This window comes from Pseudophryne corroboree, chromosome 12 (assembly GCF_028390025.1).
Source record: "Pseudophryne corroboree isolate aPseCor3 chromosome 12, aPseCor3.hap2, whole genome shotgun sequence".
NCBI classification, from domain to species: Eukaryota; Metazoa; Chordata; class Amphibia; order Anura; family Myobatrachidae; genus Pseudophryne; species Pseudophryne corroboree.
The window spans coordinates 23740163-23759879 of NC_086455.1; the positions used below are offsets into that span (position 1 = coordinate 23740163).

At 45.0% G+C, this 19717-nt stretch overlaps 1 protein-coding gene across 3 annotated transcripts in view; it reads left to right on the forward strand.

Moving 5' to 3' along the window:
• SMOC1 (SPARC related modular calcium binding 1) overlaps positions 1–19717 on the forward strand; it is a 255578-nt gene that overhangs the window by 118359 nt on the left and 117502 nt on the right. For 2 of the 3 annotated variants that reach the window (XM_063947205.1, XM_063947206.1), the window contains exons 4-5: positions 8352–8451; positions 11326–11373. In XM_063947205.1, the coding sequence (XP_063803275.1) occupies positions 8352–8451; positions 11326–11373 (148 nt within the window). The remainder of the gene's footprint in view (positions 1–8351; positions 8452–11325; positions 11374–19717) is intronic. The other variant, XM_063947207.1, reaches the window with a different exon arrangement.

The following is a 19717-nucleotide window of genomic DNA, read 5'->3' on the forward strand; positions in this document are numbered from 1 at the left end:
GCCTGATGAGGGGAATGACCTGACTCAGGCTGGCAGTGTCTGAACTGACTTCACGTGTGGCAAGTTCAAAAGGTTGCAGAACCTTGCACAACGTTGAAATCATTCTCCACTGCGCTTGAGACAGGTGCATTCCACCTCCTATATCGTGGTCAGTTGTATAGGCTTGAATGGCCTTTTGCTGCTCCTCCAACCTCTGAAGCATATAGAGGGTTGAATTCCACCTCGTTACCACCTCCTGCTTCAGATGATGGCAGGGCAGGTTCAGGCGTTTTTGGTGGTGCTCCAGTCTTCTGTACGTGCTGCCTGTACGCCGAAAGTGTCCCGCAATTTTTCTGGCCACCGCCAGCATCTCTTGCACGCCCCTGTCGTTTTTTAAAAAATTCTGCACCACCAAATTCAAGGTATGTGCAAAACATGGGACGTGCTGGAATTTGCCCAGATGTAATGCACGCACAATATTGCTGGCGTTGTCCGATGCCACAAATCCACAGGAGAGTCCAATTGGGGTAAGCCATTCCGCGATGATCTTCCTCAGTTGCCGTAAGAGGTTTTCAGCTGTGTGCGTATTCTGGAAACCGGTGATACAAAGCGTAGCCTGCCTAGGAACGAGTTGGCGTTTGCGAGATGCTGCTACTGGTGCCGCCGCTGCTGTTCTTGCGGCGGGAGTCCATACATCTACCCAGTGGGCTGTCACAGTCATATAGTCCTGACCCTGCCCTGCTCCACTTGTCCACATGTCCGTGGTTAAGTGGACATTGGGTACAGCTGCATTTTTTAGGACACTGGTGACTCTTTTTCTGAGGTCTGTGTACATTTTCGGTATCGCAACCCTAGAGAAATGGAACCTAGATGGTATTTGGTACCGGGGACACAGTACCTCCAACAAGTCTCTAGTTGGCTCTGCAGTAATGATGGATACCGGAACCACGTTTCTCACCACCCAGGATGTCAAGGCCTCAGTTATCCGCTTTGCAGTAGGATGACTGCTGTGATATTTAATCTTCCTCGCAAATGACTGTTGGACAGTCAATTGCTTGGTGGAAGTAGTAAAAGTGGTCTTACGACTTCCCCTCTGGGATGACCATCGACTCCCAGCAGCAACAACAGCAGCGCCAGCAGCAGTAGGCGTTACACGCAAGGATGCATCGGAGGAATCCCAGGCAGGAGAGTACTCGTCAGAATTGCCAGTGACATGGCCTGCAGGACTATTGGCATTCCTGGGGAAGGAGGAAATTGACACTGAGGGAGTTGGTGGGGTGGTTTGCGTGAGCTTGGTTACAAGAGGAAGGGATTTACTGGTCAGTGGAGTGCTTCCGCTGTCACCCAAAGTTTTTGAACTTGTCACTGACTTATTATGAATGCGCTGCAGGTGACGTATAAGGGAGGATGTTCCGAGGTGGTTAACGTCCTTACCCCTACTTATTACAGCTTGACAAAGGGAACACACGGCTTGACACCTGTTGTCCGCATTTCTGGTGAAATACCTCCACACCGAAGAGCTGATTTTTTTGGTATTTTCACCTGGCATGTCAACGGCCATATTCCTCCCACGGACAACAGGTGTCTCCCCGGGTGCCTGACTTAAACAAACCACCTCACCATCAGAATCCTCCTGGTCAATTTCCTCCCCAGCGCCAGCAACACCCATATCCTCCTCATCCTGGTGGACTTCAACACTGACATCTTCAATCTCACTATCAGGAACTGGACTGCGGGTGCTCCTTCCAGCACTTGCAGGGGGCGTGCAAATGGTGGAAGGCGCATGCTCTTCACGTCCAGTGTTGGGAAGGTCAGGCATCGCAACCGACACAATTGGACTCTCCTTGTGGATTTGGGATTTCGAAGAACGCACAGTTCTTTGCTGTGCTTTTGCCAGCTTGAGTCGTTTCATTTTTCTAGCGAGAGGCTGAGTGCTTCCATCCTCATGTGAAGCTGAACCACTAGCCATGAACATAGGCCAGGGCCTCAGCCGTTCCTTGCCACTCCGTGTGGTAAATGGCATATTGGCAAGTTTACGCTTCTCCTCCGACAATTTTATTTTAGGTTTTGGAGTCCTTTTTTTTCTGATATTTGGTGTTTTGGATTTGACATGCTCTGTACTATGACATTGGGCATCGGCCTTGGCAGACGACGTTGCTGGCATTTCATCGTCTCGGCCATGACTAGTGGCAGCAGCTTCAGCACGAGGTGGAAGTGGATCTTGATCTTTCCCTAATTTTGGAACCTCAACTTTTTTGTTCTCCATATTTTATAGGCAGAACTAAAAGGCACCTCAGGTAAACAATGGAGATGGATGGATTGGATACTAGTATACAATTATGGACGGACTGCCACGGTTAGGTGGTATAAAAAAACCACGGTTAGGTGGTATATAATACAATTATGGATGGACGGACTGCCTGCCGAGTGCCGACACAGAGGTAGCCACAGCCGTGAACTACCGCACTGTACACTGGTTGATAAAGAGATAGTAGTATACTCGTAACAACTAGTATGACGACGGTATAAAGAATGAAAAAAAAACCAAGGTTAGGTGGTATATATTATAATACAATTATGGTTGGACGGACTGCCTGCCGAGTGCCGACACAGAGGTAGCCACAGCCGTGAACTACCGCACTGTACACTGGTTGATAAAGAGATAGTAGTATACTCGTAACAACTAGTATGACGACGGTATAAAGAATGAAAAAAAAACCACGGTTAGGTGGTATATAATACAATTATGGTTGGACGGACTGCCTGCCGAGTGCCGACACAGAGGTAGCCACAGCCGTGAACTACCGCACTGTACACTGGTTGATAAAGAGATAGTAGTATACTCGTAACAACTAGTATGACGACGGTATAAAGAATGAAAAAAAAACCACGGTTAGGTGGTATATATTATAATACAATTATGGATGGACGGACTGCCTGCCGAGTGCCGACACAGAGGTAGCCACAGCCGTGAACTACCGCACTGTACACTGGTTGATAAAGAGATAGTAGTATACTCGTAACAACTAGTATGACGACGGTATAAAGAATGAAAAAAAAACCACGGTTAGGTGGTATATATTATAATACAATTATGGATGGACGGACTGCCTGCCGAGTGCCGACACAGAGGTAGCCACAGCCGTGAACAACCGCACTGTACACTGGTTGATAAAGAGATAGTAGTATACTCGTAACAACTAGTATGACGACGGTATAAAGAATGAAAAAAAAACCACGGTTAGGTGGTATATATTATAATACAATTATGGATGGACGGACTGCCTGCCGAGTGCCGACACAGAGGTAGCCACAGCCGTGAACTACCGCACTGTACACTGGTTGATAAAGAGATAGTAGTATACTCGTAACAACTAGTATGACGACGGTATAAAGAATGAAAAAAAAACCACAGTTAGGTGGTATATATTATAATACAATTATGGATGGACGGACTGCCTGCCGAGTGCCGACACAGAGGTAGCCACAGCCGTGAACTACCGCACTGTACACTGGTTGATAAAGAGATAGTAGTATACTCGTAACAACTAGTATGACGACGGTATAAAGAATGAAAAAAAAACCACGGTTAGGTGGTATATAATACAATTATGGTTGGACGGACTGCCTGCCGAGTGCCGACACAGAGGTAGCCACAGCCGTGAACTACCGCACTGTACACTGGTTGATAAAGAGATAGTAGTATACTCGTAACAACTAGTATGACGACGGTATAAAGAATGAAAAAAAAACCACGGTTAGGTGGTATATAATACAATTATGGTTGGACGGACTGCCTGCCGAGTGCCGACACAGAGGTAGCCACAGCCGTGAACTACCGCACTGTACACTGGTTGATAAAGAGATAGTAGTATACTCGTAACAACTAGTATGACGACGGTATAAAGAACGAAAAAAAAACCACGGTTAGGTGGTATATATTATAATACAATTATGGATGGACGGACTGCCTGCCGAGTTCCGACACAGAGGTAGCCACAGCCGTGAACTACCGCACTGTACACTGGTTGATAAAGAGATAGTAGTATACTCGTAACAACTAGTATGACGACGGTATAAAGAACGAAAAAAAAACCACGGTTAGGTGGTATATATTATAATACAATTATGGATGGACGGACTGCCTGCCGAGTTCCGACACAGAGGTAGCCACAGCCGTGAACTACCGCACTGTACACTGGTTGATAAAGAGATAGTAGTATACTCGTAACAACTAGTATGACTATGACGACGGTATAAAGAAAGAAAAAAAAAACCACGGTTAGGTGGTATATAATACAATTATGGATGGACGGACTGCCTGCCGAGTGCCGACACAGAGGTAGCCACAGCCGTGAACTACCGCACTGTACTGTGTCTGCTGCTAATATAGACTGGTTGATAAAGAGATAGTATACAATACTACTAATATACTGGTGGTCAGGCACTGGTCACCACTAGTCACACTGGCAGTGGCACTCCTGCAGCAAAAGTGTGCACTGTTTAATTTTAATATAATATTATTTATCATGTACTCCTGGCTCCTGCTATAACAACCTGCAGTGCTCCCCAGTCTCCCCCACAATTATAAGCTTTATATACAATACATTGATGTGCAGCACACTGGGCTGAGCAGTGCACACAGACTGAGTCACTGTGTGACTGTGTATCGTTTTTTTCAGGCAGAGAACGGATATATTAAATAAAACAAACAACTGCACTGTCTCTGGTGGTCACTGGTCACTGTGGTCGTCAGTCACTAAACTCTGTCTGCACTCTCTTCTAATCTACAGTATCACAGCAATCTCTCTCTCTCTCTCTCTTCTAAATCTAATCTAAATGGAGAGGACGCCAGCCACGTCCTCTCCCTATCAATCTCAATGCACGTGTGAAAATGGCGGCGACGCGCGGCTCCTTATATAGAATCCGAGTCTCGCGAGAATCCGACAGCGTCATGATGACGTTCGGGCGCGCTCGGGTTAACCGAGCAAGGCGGGAAGATCCGAGTCGCTCGGACCCGTGAAAAAAAAAGTGAAGTTCGTGCGGGTTCGGATTCAAAGAAACCGAACCCGCTCATCTCTAGCGTGTACACCTATTTAAGCCACACTCCCATTACATTATCGGGGCCCGGCATGACTCTCCATGCCCCCGCCTTCCACAGCTACATGCAGGAGGCATCTCTTCTACTGAGAAGTCTTCTGCATGCCCCTCCTAGAGATTGGATGCAAATTCAACTTCTGTCTATCTCTGAACCAGGCCCTAAATACACAGATATTTGTTCCGTTAAATGTAACGTCAATCTGATACCCCCGTCTTGGTAAAACTTTTGTTAGATTTTTTTTTTGTGGTTTATTCTAGTGGTGGGATCCGGGACATACTTGGCTAAATGTTCTAGTCCAGGTCGAGCTGAATTTAGTCTTATTGGTAAGGTAACCCATGTTTTATTGGCAGCATGACTGTTTCTGTTACACGTGCAGATGTGTCTTCACACACCTGTCTGTTTTGGACCATATGGCGTGAGACTTGTGGCATGACTTAGATGTTCTGTGAGATACTGAATCTAACGATGGCTAGTAATGACAAGAGTTAAAATATGTTCAATCTGGAAATGTTCATTTGATGTCTTTCTGGGTTTTATTATCGCACATCAATCGGCTCATCAAATTACTCTCTCCCTATAACTCTTTGAGGCTGCTTTTATTACTTGCAGGGGGGTTGTAAATCAACATGGGGAACAGATTACTCCATAGCAAAGACAAAATAGCAATGAGAATATTATACTGGAACCAGACATTTTACAACCAAATAAGTAAAGATGTCGCTGAAATTATCAAAATTATATCACGAACATAGGCGTGCGCAGCACATTTTATTAGGGGGTGCACCGTCGGAGGGGTGTGTCTAGCACCACCTTTTGGGCGTGTTAGCACCATCTATTGACGTCAACGCAATATAAAATATCCACCCTTGTACCAATCCTAATAAAGCAGATACATTGTCAGATGTTGTGGTGTGCACCAAACAAACACCCCCGATGGCACTCACTGTAATTACACTGCTCCTCCTCAGCCTGGTCTGGCTGCCCCTCTCTTTCCCCTGCAAGCTGCAGCAGCTTACTTACAAGTCAGTCACTCACTGACACTGACAGTCGCAGACTAGTACTGCTGCTGCTGGAAAAACGAGTGACGTGTCAATGTTGCTGCCGGCCGCCTGCCAGTTTTGAATTTGTCTTCCTAAGAGGAACGCTGGCTGCATGCTGATCCTCATCAGTGTCTGGCGTTGGCATAACATAGAAGGAGAGAGGTGGGCATGTGGTGGGTGGGAGGTGGCATCCTTGATTAACCCAGGCGTCCGGTCAGTAATGCAGTCCTGACAGGGTAGAGAGAGGGGACAGTAATCAGCCTGCTCGGCGATCGCTGCATCAGGCATGTGAGATCGGGGTGCCAGACATTAGGGGGTGCCTGTGCGCACCAGGCACCCCCCCTGCGCACACCTATGATCACGAAGAAAAAAGACCAAGCCATGACCTGGAAAACGTGACCTGAGGATGAAGTCAGCAGGCTAAGTGAGGGGCAGATTTATTAAGCCTGGTGAAGTGATAAAGTGGAAGGTGATAACGCACCAGCCAGTCAGCTCCTAACTGTCATTTTTCAAACCCAGCCTGTAACATGGAAGTTAGGAGCTGATTGGTTGGTGTGTTATCACCTTCCACTTTATCACTTCACCAGGCTTAATAAATCTGCCCCTCAGTTAGCCTGCTGACTTCATCCTCAGGTCACGTTTTCCAGATCGCCTAGCAGGTGCACACCATCTGAGTTGTGCGTCATTTCATTATAGTCACCAGTTCTAATTTCTATTTGAAGTCATTGGAGGTAAATTTAAAATACTTTTGCATACATTTGGTGTCTCATTGTATGTGGTTGGTTGGAGAACCCTTGCCTTTCTCCCGGGGTGTGGTCTGTGTTGAGCATTTCCACCACAGAAGTAGTGGTCAGATTGATCCACTACATAGACAACTCTCGCATACACTATGTAATGTATTTAGGTTTGCTGATCATAGTTGTTGGTTTCTAATGCTGACTGGTGCTGAATCAAATACACTTACTTTTACTGTCTATCCTCATGTTATGGGGAATTGCACTTAGTATCACAAACAGGATATGCAGAGACCAAAACAAGCCGTGTTCACCGTGCACATAACATGTCAAGCTGACTGGTTGGTACGATTAATGGTCTCTCCAAGGTTTGATAAATCTCCCCTTTAAGGTGAGATGTATACTAGCTATGGAGATGGAGAAAATGGAGAAGCAGACAATGGGGGGGGGGGGGGGGGGGGGGGATGTATCAAACCTTTGACGAGATAAAGTATTAACCAATCAGCTTCTGACATTTTTACAGGCTGTGTTTGAAAAATGACAGGACCTGATTGGTTGGAACTCTTTCCACTTTATCTCTCTCCAAGGTTCTCTAAATCTCCCCCATGCATTACAAATGACAGTTGGAAGCTTTGGGACACTATGGGGTCTATTTACTAAACCTCGGCTGGAGATAAAGTGGACTGAGATAAAGATTGTAGTTTTGCAACACGGTTAGGGGACAAGGGGGCAGATGTATTATGGAGAAGGCACAAAGAAGTGATAAAGCGGTGATAAGTGCAAGATGATAACGCACCAGCCAAACAGCTCATAACTGTCAGTTTACATATTGGAGCTGATTGGCTGGTGCGTTATCACCTTGCACTTATCACCGCTTTATCACTTCTTTGTGCCTTCTCCAGTCTTCATACATCTGCCCCAACGTGCACTCTTTCTGGGTTAATTCCTGACTCTCAGCTGTGATCTGGGAATAACACTACAAGGGAGTTGATTTTTCAAGTCAGTCTTTTATTCTCATATTGGGGGAGATGTATCTATGCTTAGAGAGAGGTAAGTGGAGCAATGGCCCATAGCAACCCATCCGCGTCTGTTTATAAAATGTACTAGATAAATGACAGGTAGAAGCTGATTGGCTGGAGTGAGACACTTCTCCACTTTATCTCTCTGGAAGGTTTGGTACATCTCCCCCACAGAGACACACAGGACATAACATGTTCTGCATGGATAATCTCAACACTTTGGGGCTCATTTATCATCGAGTGATAAAACTCATTGTGAATGATAAAACTCATTGCGTATGATAAATGGTACTCCAGCCAATCAGCTCCAAACTGTCATGTGTTCAGCTTCTAACTGTCAAGTGTTTAAAAAATGACAGTTGGGAGCTGTTGGGAGCTGAAGGCCCTGACGAGCAGTGCCATACAAACTTATTGGCTTAGTATGGCAAAGTGCAAAATCTACTGTAGTCCTGTTTTAACTGTGTTTATTTTTTAACAGGTGCAATGCCACACTTATACTGGATATTGCTGGTGTGTCACTCCCGATGGCAAACCTGTCAGTGGTTCCTCTGTACAGAACAAAACCCCTACATGTTCAGGTATGGAAGAGACCGAAATATACTTACAGGAGTGTACGTGTTGAGTAAAATGAGAATATCCCTATTGCTCAGCCATAATACAGTCGAACGCTTCTTCAGACTGGCGTACCACAAAAGCCCAGCATCTAGCTCATAATTAGGGTGGCCAATCCCGGGATCAGGATATGTGGGATCCTGGCATTTGAGGCTAAAAATGCCAGGATTTGAATCCCGGGATTGGAGCCTTGGGATTCATGGGATTAAGCTGCACATGTGCGTTACTGTTCTTGTGGCCGGACAGTGCCGCTGAGCACTAGCACTTGGCTCAGCCTCAGACGCTGTCTGGCATCAGCAAAATGACGCAGCGCAGCCCCATCCCAGCCGGGCCCACCGCGTCCGCCCTTCTGTGAGCCTGCCCTCCAGCCCGCCCGCCATCAGATTGAGTGGAGGAGGACGCCAGAGCTGTTGAACTTCCAGTGACACTCTAGCGACGACTGACCCCTTTACTCCATAGTGAGTCGTTTTTTTTTTGTGTTTTTATTCTGAACTTGAAATGGGGGGGGTTAAATTAAAGTACAGTTCAATCCCGAATCTCGGGATTGAAAAAACGACCTGGGATTGGCCTCCCTACTCATAATAGATGGTATTAATATAAAACAGCAAAGAAAGGTTTTGAGAGCAGCAAAATGACACAAACTCGGCCAAATCGTCTTTTGATATGATTTTTTTTTAAATAATCATGTACAGTTCTAAATTCACACATAAAAAACATCTTTTGACGTGTCTCCTACACCTACAAGTAGTTTTCTTTTTTAAACCTAAAGCTAAAATGTCTGATTGCCAAGGGTCTACTTGGCGCAATTGCCGACTGTATTGAGAGGCTGCAGCTGGGACAGTGGCAACTGGAACAACCAATCAGAAGAGTATGGAAATGAGGCAGGAAGGGGCAGATTGCATCATGGTTGAACTAAATCTGCAGATAGGTGGACATCCTAACCAACTATGAATACATTTGTTACCTCAGAAATTCACCTGATTTTCTTTACTCAAGTGTTGATTGATTTAGGCCTTTAGGCAGTTTATCTGGTATGAAAGAAATTGGCTGTACACAGGGGCGGATTGGGAACATAAAGCGGCCCTGGAAAAAATTGTACTAATAGCCCCACATGGGCAGCACCAGAGGTGTAAGGTCTAGCCGTGGGGCATGGCAGCAGCACCCTCCCCCCAAGACTTTCCAGATAGTGGGCATGTCCAGCATGAATGGGGAAGTTAAAAAGAAATAAACTTAAATATTATGAGCACATTATATGATACACCTTCAGAATTTAGGAAACTATATCATTCTTTAGAAATATATATTTTCTTGCTTATTACACCAACCGTATCCCAATCACTATTCACTCAATCTTATATGTCAGCCAAGCAGGCAGACAGAGCATACACTAGATCACAGGTTCTCAAACTCGGTCCTCAGAACCCCACACGGTTCATGTTTTGCAGGTCACCTGTAGTTTTTTAAAATGTGACAGTTGGTGATACACAGTGCTCCTGCTGGGTGACATGGAAAACATGAACCGTGTGGGGTCCTGAGGACCGAGTTTGAGAACCACTGCACTAGATAATCTGCAATCACAGGCTAAGTGGCAAAGTCATTTTCATATATGCAAATTATTTAGCATCTTATTCATTATGTCTATAAAAAGGACCACACGTCCTCAAACAAAACAGGCCCCACGGGTGCATCGGCCCACAGGGAATCTTCCCTGTGAACCCTATGGCCAATCCGCCTCTGGCTGTACAGCCAGTTGGCTTCATCATTTATTATTTCTGGATAGAGTAAAAGTTTGTCTCGTTCACCAATCACTCGACTGCTCAGACTTAATTGACTGCAAATGTATGGTTCCAAAATGTCCGCCAGTTCTTGTGTACGTATCGAATCAAGCACTTGAAGCAGATCCAAACACTCATTGCTGGAGTCAAGGGTAAGATCAGGCAGTGTATGAGCACCACAAGAGTCTGTGAAATGAGGTTCCAAATACTTCAATGAGATGTTACTGTTTTAAACAGACTCTATAGAAACCTCACACAGGCCCTGTGAAGAGGAAGCGCCACTGTCCCAGTGACTAATGCCGAAACATACTGGTTGACCCTGTCACATGTTCCTAGTGCCAGTTTACAGTACACAGTGTGTTCTAAACTAGGCTTCACTACCTTTACAAATTCAGATTAGCCATAGGGTGCTTAGACCAAGTGAACAAATCACATGTGGACCACAAGGCCGACTGGGGTCAAATTGCAGTGATTTACTGGTAGCCATAGTGGCATTATTACATTTTTGCCCACCAAAGCCCTACCTCTTAATCTCAATCCTCATGTGGCTTCCTGGTTCTAAAATCTGGTTCAAACTAATGCCACTATTCACAGTAAAAGCAAATAGACTTATGAAGCAAAAGGCATTTGGTATCCCATGTCTACTCCCATGAAGGGTGGACTGCTTATAGTAAAATGACCAGTAACATTGGTGGACCTAAAAAGAATTTTGGAGCCAGTAGCATCTCTTATCTTCCATACCTGTAACCTGACACATGGGGCAATATATAATAGCCTGCAAGGATCAGGCTGTTTGTCAATTTCTGCAAGTCTGCCTGTCTTTTTTAAAATGGCAATCATTTTCAAGGCAAAACCATGTCTATTATGCCATATAAATTGATTGCCGCTTTAAAAATAAAGGCAGACTATCAGAAATTCCCAAACAGCCTGCACGTCGCAGGCCCGAGGTGTTTCTTGATAGCTAAGCAAATGGCATATATTCACACAACACAGCAGGAAAATGCAGAAGTTTCCAGTGTTCTATAACTTCTCTTTGATATTTAACATTCCTTATTTTCCCCCAAGGTTCAGTAACTGATAAGCCCTCAAGCTACGGTAACTCGGGAAGAAAAGGTAAGTGAAGTTCTGTGACAGACTGTGGATGTTTCAGATTAATCCACAGTTGGAACACCTTTGTCTATCTCTTCCATGTCAATTTTTATAGTTGTAGTTGTATAGTAGTGTAGTCAGGGCCGTCTTAACAGCAGTGTAGGCCCCTGGGCAAAGCAATGCAATGGGGACTTCCCCCTACCCATCCTCCAGCAGTAGGGGTGGGGGGGTTCTATCAGCGGCAACTTTGATGTCCTGTGGGCGGTAGGGGGTGTTCTATCTTCGGCTTAGCATGTAGGACCTGGAGACTGTAGAAGGGGGCATTGAATGAAGGGGCCCCGGTACATGACTTCCAGGGTGGTAGGGGGTGTTTAATATGTAGGGGAGGGGCGGATATGTAATGGGCTTATAATATTCATAATTTTACGGTGGGAGGGCAGCTTGCTTTACTGCACATATCTCCAGTTCCTGGAAATATATTTTTTAGCTTTCAATGGGATAAAACACTACAGTATCCCACCTTTCAGGAGATACTTGGGACTTGGGGATCAGAGTTCAGGAGACAGAGCAAACCACCAACGAAAATATAAAACTGCATACCAGGTGTATGGAGCTGGAGCAGGGACCAGCTACTGGAAGGCTGATATCTCTGGTTCTGGGCATAGTAGAGACAAGCTGCCAGTGTCAACCGAAAGGGGAGAGTCCCAGCTTTTGAATTATACTTTCAGAAGAACTCTAAGTCGGACAGAACATGAGATATCTGGCTGGAAAAAGCAATTAACAGGCTCAGATTGGGACCACTGCTTTGAAGTCAGATAACTTCGGTTCCCCAGGGTCGATTTTCTAAAATCTGGTATCCCTGGAAAGAGGGGACTCTCAGCTATCAGCCTAGGATCCTTATACTCCTGCGGCCCTTGGGCAACTGCCCATTGAGCCCATACGAAAAGATGGCCCTGAGTGTAGTCACAACTCTTGTATGCTATGAGTAAAGTACATAAAAAGAACACAATACAAGTCATCTCTAGTGTCCAATGTACTAGACCTCTGTGAAGTAAACCTCATTCTATTGTTTGGTCACAGGCCTGTGGTTAAAGAATACAAGATAAGTATAACTTTTTTTTATATAAGACCAACCCATATATAGGAAAAACTCACTCTTACTGTAGTTATTATGATCTCGGTCTGCACCAAACAATCTAAAAGCCGCAGGGCAGTGCATCACATGTAATGCGACCTGGCCAGGTAACTTACTCCTGGCTCCGTGTGACCTAGTGGTTAAATGTCACAGCTTAAACGCAGTCCATCTGATGCAATGGTTATAGATTTGAAAAGTCATCTATATATAATATCTAGCTGGGTATGCATTGTCAGTAGAGCAGTGGTTCTCAATCTGTCTGCCGTGGCACTTTGGGGTGCCTCAGGACACTTGCGGGGGTGCCCTGGGTTGATGGTCTAGGACCAATTCCAATTACTTTTGGTCAATGTAATAGGCAAAACCAGTACTGGTGGCTTCCCATCATAAACTATGTGGACAAACAGAAGCAAATCCTGTCCCTCACCACACAACTGACCCTAAGGATGACCTATAAACACAATCTACTTCATTGAATATTTCCGGCTAAATTTCTCAGTAAGAAACCTTTGGCCTAGGGGTGCCGTGAAAAAAGTACTGATACTCTAGGGCGCCGTGATTCAAAAAAGTTTGAGAACCACTACAGTAGTGCATATGCTAATTAGTACATCAGCCATTAAGGTTAAAGAAATGAAGAAAGAAGATCCAGTTTTGCAGGTCATAATTATTTAAACGAGTTGGTTCGGGGGAGAAGGCCCATTTTTGGGGACAATCCTTGTTATTCCGATGGATGCAAAATGACTTGAATTCCTGACTAGATAATGATTCTGGAGACTAACCTCATCCTTCTACGTTTATTGCCATACATTGTTATGAAGTTTGATGCACAAAAATGACACTTAATAAACAGTGATTTTATGAAATGAGGCTACAGCTTAAATAAAGAGATGGCTAGCGCTGAAGTGAAAGCAGTTTGAACTGTGATCTTTATAGTGACTTAGAGGTAGAGATGAGCGGGTTCGGTTCCTCGGAATCCGAACCCGCCCGAACTTCAGCTTTTTTTACACGGATCCGAGCGACTCGGATCTTCCCGCCTTGCTCGGTTAACCCGAGCGCGCCCGAACGTCATCATGACGCTGTCGGATTCTCGCGAGGCTCGGATTCTATCGCGAGACTCGGATTCTATATAAGGAGCCGCGCGTCGCCGCCATTTTACACGTGCATTGAGATTGATAGTGAGAGGACGTGGCTGGCGTCCTCTCCGTTTAGAGAAGAAATAGATAGGAGAGTGAGAGTGAGACAGTGACACTTCATTTACTGGAGCTTAGGAGGAGTACTCAGACAGAGAGTGCAGAATTTTGCTGATAGTATTAGTTAGTTATACTAGTGACAGAGTGAGACAGTGACACTTCATTTACTGGAGCTTAGGAGGAGTACTCAGACAGAGAGTGCAGAATTTTGCTGATAGTATTAGTTAGTTATACTAGTGACAGAGTGAGACAGTGACACTTCATTTACTGGAGCTTAGGAGGAGTACTCAGACAGAGAGTGCAGAATTTTGCTGATAGTATTAGTTAGTTATACTAGTGACAGAGTGAGACAGTGACACTTCATTTACTGGAGCTTAGGAGGAGTACTCAGACAGAGAGTGCAGAATTTTGCTGATAGTATTAGTTAGTTATACTAGTGACAGAGTGAGACAGTGACACTTCATTTACTGGAGCTTAGGAGGAGTACTCAGACAGAGAGTGCAGAATTTTGCTGATAGTATTAGTTAGTTATACTAGTGACTGACCAGTGACCACCAGTGCAGTTTTATATTATTTAATATAATCCGTTCTCTGCCTGAAAAAACGATACACAGTGACTCAGTCACATACCATATCTGTGCTCAGCCCAGTGTGCTGCTGCATCATCTATGTATAATATCTGACTGTGCTCACACAGCTTAATTGTGGGGGAGACTGGGGAGCAGTTAGGTTATAGCAGGAGCCAGGAGTACATATTAAAATTAAACAGTGCACACTTTTTTTCTGCAGGAGTGCCACTGCCAGTGTGACTGACCAGTGACCTGACTACCAGTATATAGTATACTATATTGTATTGTGAATGTCTGCCTGTAAAAGTTAAACACACGTCGTGTGACTTGTGTGGTGTTTTTTTATTCTATAAAATAAAAAACTCATTCTGCTGACAGACAGTGTCCAGCAGGTCCGTCATTATATAATATATACCTGTCCGGCTGCAGTAGTGATATATATATATTTTTTATATCATTATTTATCATCCAGTCGCAGCAGACACAGTACGGTAGTTCACGGCTGTAGCTACCTCTGTGTCGGCACTCGGTAGTCCATCCATAATTGTATACCACCTACCCGTGGTTTTTTTTTTCTTTCTTCTTTATACATACTACATCTCATTATCATCCAGTCTATATTAGCAGCAGACACAGTACAGTACGGTAGTCCACGGCTGTAGCTACCTCTGTGTCGGCACTCGGCAGTCCGTCCATAATTGTATACCACCTACCCGTGGTTTTTCTTTCTTTCTTCTTTATACATACTACATCTCATTATCAACCAGTCTATATTAGCAGCAGACACAGTACGGTAGTCCACGGCTGTAGCTACCTCTGTGTCGGCACTCGGCAGTCCATCCATAATTGTATACCACCTACCCGTGGTTTTTCTTTCTTTCTTCTTTATACATACTACATCTCATTATCATCCAGTCTATATTAGCAGCAGACACAGTACAGTACGGTAGTCCACGGCTGTAGCTACCTCTGTGTCGGCACTCGGCAGTCCATCCATAATTGTATACCACCTACCCGTGGTTTTTTTTTCTTTCTTCTTTATACATACATACTACATCTCTTTATCAACCAGTCTATATTAGCAGCAGACACAGTACGGTAGTCCACGGCTGTAGCTACCTCTGTGTCGGCACTCGGCAGTCCATCCATAATTGTATACCACCTACCCGTGTTTTTTTTTTCTTTCTTCTTTATACATACATACTACATCTCTTTATCAACCAGTCTATATTAGCAGCAGACACAGTACGGTAGTCCACGGCTGTAGCTACCTCTGTGTTGGCACTCGGCAGTCCGTCCATAATTGTATACCACCTACCCGTGGTTTTTTTTTCTTTCTTCTTTATACATACATACTACATCTCTTTATCAACCAGTCTATATTAGCAGCAGACACAGTACGGTAGTCCACGGCTGTAGCTACCTCTGTGTCGGCACTCGGCAGTCCATCCATAATTGTATACCACCTACCCGTGGTTTTTTTTTCTTTCTTCTTTATACATACATACTACATCTCATTATCAACCAGTCTATATTAGCAGCAGACACAGTACGGTAGTCCACGGCTGTAGCTACCTCTGTGTCGGCACTCGGCAGTCCATTCATAATTGTATACCACCTACCCGTGGTTTTTTTTTCTTTCTTCTTTATACATACATACTACATCTCATTATCAACCAGTCTATATTAGCAGCAGACACAGTACGGTAGTCCACGGCTGTAGCTACCTCTGTGTCAGCACTCGGCAGTCCGTCCATAATTGTATACCACCTACCCGTGGTTTTTTTTTCTTTCTTCTTTATACATACATACTACATCTCATTATCATCCAGTCTATATTAGCAGCAGACACAGTACAGTACGGTAGTCCACGGCTGTAGCTACCTCTGTGTCGGCACTCGGCAGTCCGTCCATAATTGTATACCACCTGCCCGTGGTTTTTTTTTCTTTCTTCTTTATACAAACATACTACATCTCTTTATCAACCAGTCTATATTAGCAGCAGACACAGTACGGTAGTCCACGGCTGTAGCTACCTCTGTGTCGGCACTCGGCAGTCCATCCATAATTGTATACCACCTACCCGTGTTTTTTTTTTCTTTCTTCTTTATACATACATACTACATCTCTTTATCAACCAGTCTATATTAGCAGCAGACACAGTACGGTAGTCCACGGCTGTAGCTACCTCTGTGTCGGCACTCGGCAGTCCGTCCATAATTGTATACCACCTACCCGTGGTTTTTTTTTCTTTCTTCTTTATACATACATACTACATCTCTTTATCAACCAGTCTATATTAGCAGCAGACACAGTACGGTAGTCCACGGCTGTAGCTACCTCTGTGTCGGCACTCGGCAGTCCATCCATAATTGTATACCACCTACCCGTGGTTTTTTTTTCTTTCTTCTTTATACATACATACTACATCTCATTATCAACCAGTCTATATTAGCAGCAGACACAGTACGGTAGTCCACGGCTGTAGCTACCTCTGTGTCGGCACTCGGCAGTCCATTCATAATTGTATACCACCTACCCGTGGTTTTTTTTTCTTTCTTCTTTATACATACATACTACATCTCATTATCAACCAGTCTATATTAGCAGCAGACACAGTACGGTAGTCCACGGCTGTAGCTACCTCTGTGTCAGCACTCGGCAGTCCGTCCATAATTGTATACCACCTACCCGTGGTTTTTTTTTCTTTCTTCTTTATACATACATACTACATCTCATTATCATCCAGTCTATATTAGCAGCAGACACAGTACAGTACGGTAGTCCACGGCTGTAGCTACCTCTGTGTCGGCACTCGGCAGTCTGTCCATAATTGTATACCACCTACCCGTGTTTTTTTTTTCTTTCTTCTTTATACATACATACTACATCTCATTATCAACCAGTCTATATTAGCAGCAGACACAGTACGGTAGTCCACGGCTGTAGCTACCTCTGTGTCGGCACTCGGCAGTCCGTCCATAATTGTATACCACCTGCCCGTGGTTTTTTTTTCTTTCTTCTTTATACAAACATACTACATCTCTTTATCAACCAGTCTATATTAGCAGCAGACACAGTACGGTAGTCCACGGCTGTAGCTACCTCTGTGTCGGCACTCGGCAGTCCATCCATAATTGTATACCACCTACCCGTGGTTTTTTTTTCTTTCTTCTTTATACATACATACTACATCTCATTATCAACCAGTCTATATTAGCAGCAGACACAGTACGGTAGTCCACGGCTGTAGCTACCTCTGTGTCGGCACTCGGCAGTCCGTCCATAATTGTATACCACCTACCCGTGGTTTTTTTTCTTTCTTCTTTATACATACATACTACATCTCATTATCATCCAGTCTATATTAGCAGCAGACACAGTACAGTACAATAGTCCACGGCTGTAGCTACCTCTGTGTCGGCACTCGGCAGTCCATCCATAATTGTATACTAGTATCCATCCATCTCCATTGTTTACCTGAGGTGCCTTTTAGTTGTGCCTATTAAAATATGGAGAACAAAAATGTTGAGGTTCCAAAATTAGGTAAAGATCAAGATCCACTTCCACCTCGTGCTGAAGCTGCTGCCACTAGTCATGGCCGAGACGATGAAATGCCAGCAACGTCGTCTGCCAAGGCCGATGCCCAATGTCATAGTACAGAGCATGTCAAATCCAAAACACCAAATATCAGTAAAAAAAGGACTCCAAAACCTAAAATAAAATTGTCGGAGGAGAAGCGTAAACTTGCCAATATGCCATTTACCACACGGAGTGGCAAGGAACGGCTGAGGCCCTGGCCTATGTTCATGGCTAGTGGTTCAGCTTCACATGAGGATGGAGGCACTCAGCCTCTCGCTAGAAAAATGAAAAGACTCAAGCTGGCAAAAGCAGTAGCACCGCAAAGAACTGTGCGTTCTTCGAAATCCCAAATCCACAAGGAGAGTCCAATTGTGTCGGTTGCGATGCCTGACCTTCCCAACACTGGACGTGAAGAGCATGCGCCTTCCACCATTTGCACGCCCCCTGCAAGTGCTGGAAGGAGCACTCGCAGTCCAGTTCCTGATAGTCAGATTGAAGATGTCAGTGTTGAAGTACACCAGGATGAGGAGGATATGGGTGTTGCTGGCGCTGGGGAGGAAATTGACCAGGAGGATTCTGATGGTGAGGTGGTTTGTTTAAGTCAGGCACCCGGGGAGACACCTGTTGTCCGTGGGAGGAATATGGCCGTTGACATGCCTGGTGAAAATACCAAAAAAATCAGCTCTTCGGTGTGGAACTATTTCAACAGAAATGCGGACAACAGGTGTCAAGCCGTGTGTTCCCTTTGTCAAGCTGTAATAAGTAGGGGTAAGGACGTTAACCACCTCGGAACATCCTCCCTTATACGTCACCTGCAGCGCATTCATAATAAGTCAGTGACAAGTTCAAAAACTTTGGGTGACAGCGGAAGCAGTCCACTGACCAGTAAATCCCTTCCTCTTGTAACCAAGCTCACGCAAACCACCCCACCAACTCCCTCAGTGTCAATTTCCTCCTTCCCCAGGAATGCCAATAGTCCTGCAGGCCATGTCACTGGCAATTCTGACGATTCCTCTCCTGCCTGGGATTCCTCCGATGCATCCTTGCGTGTAACGCCTACTGCTGCTGGCGCTGCTGTTGTTGCTGCTGGGAGTCGATGGTCATCCCAGAGGGGAAGTCGTAAGACCACTTTTACTACTTCCACCAAGCAATTGACTGTCCAACAGTCCTTTGCGAGGAAGATGAAATATCACAGCAGTCATCCTACAGCAAAGCGGATAACTGAGGCCTTGGCATCCTGGGTGGTGAGAAACGTGGTTCCGGTATCCATCATTACTGCAGAGCCAACTAGAGACTTGTTGGAGGTACTGTGTCCCCGGTACCAAATACCATCTAGGTTCCATTTCTCTAGGAAGGCGATACCGAAAATGTACACAGACCTCAGAAAAAGAGTCACCAGTGTCCTAAAAAATGCAGCTGTACCCAATGTCCACTTAACCACGGACATGTGGACAAGTGGAGCAGGGCAGGGTCAGGACTATATGACTGTGACAGCCCACTGGGTAGATGTATGGACTCCCGCCGCAAGAACAGCAGCGGCGGCACCAGTAGCAGCATCTCGCAAACGCCAACTCTTTCCTAGGCAGGCTACGCTTTGTATCACCGGTTTCCAGAATACGCACACAGCTGAAAACCTCTTACGGCAACTGAGGAAGATCATCGCGGAATGGCTTACCCCAATTGGACTCTCCTGTGGATTTAAAGATTGAGAGTGTTTAACCACCCCAACTCCTGGCGCAAATGATGAATTAAATTTAAGTTGGCTATACAGCAGCTGCAAGCACTGAGGGACTGCTACCTCCCCCAAACAACAAAAATATATACACAAGAGTGCTGCGCTTGATGTATGCTTAATAATAATTGATTAAAAATTAATAGATACACAGGTGTCTGCT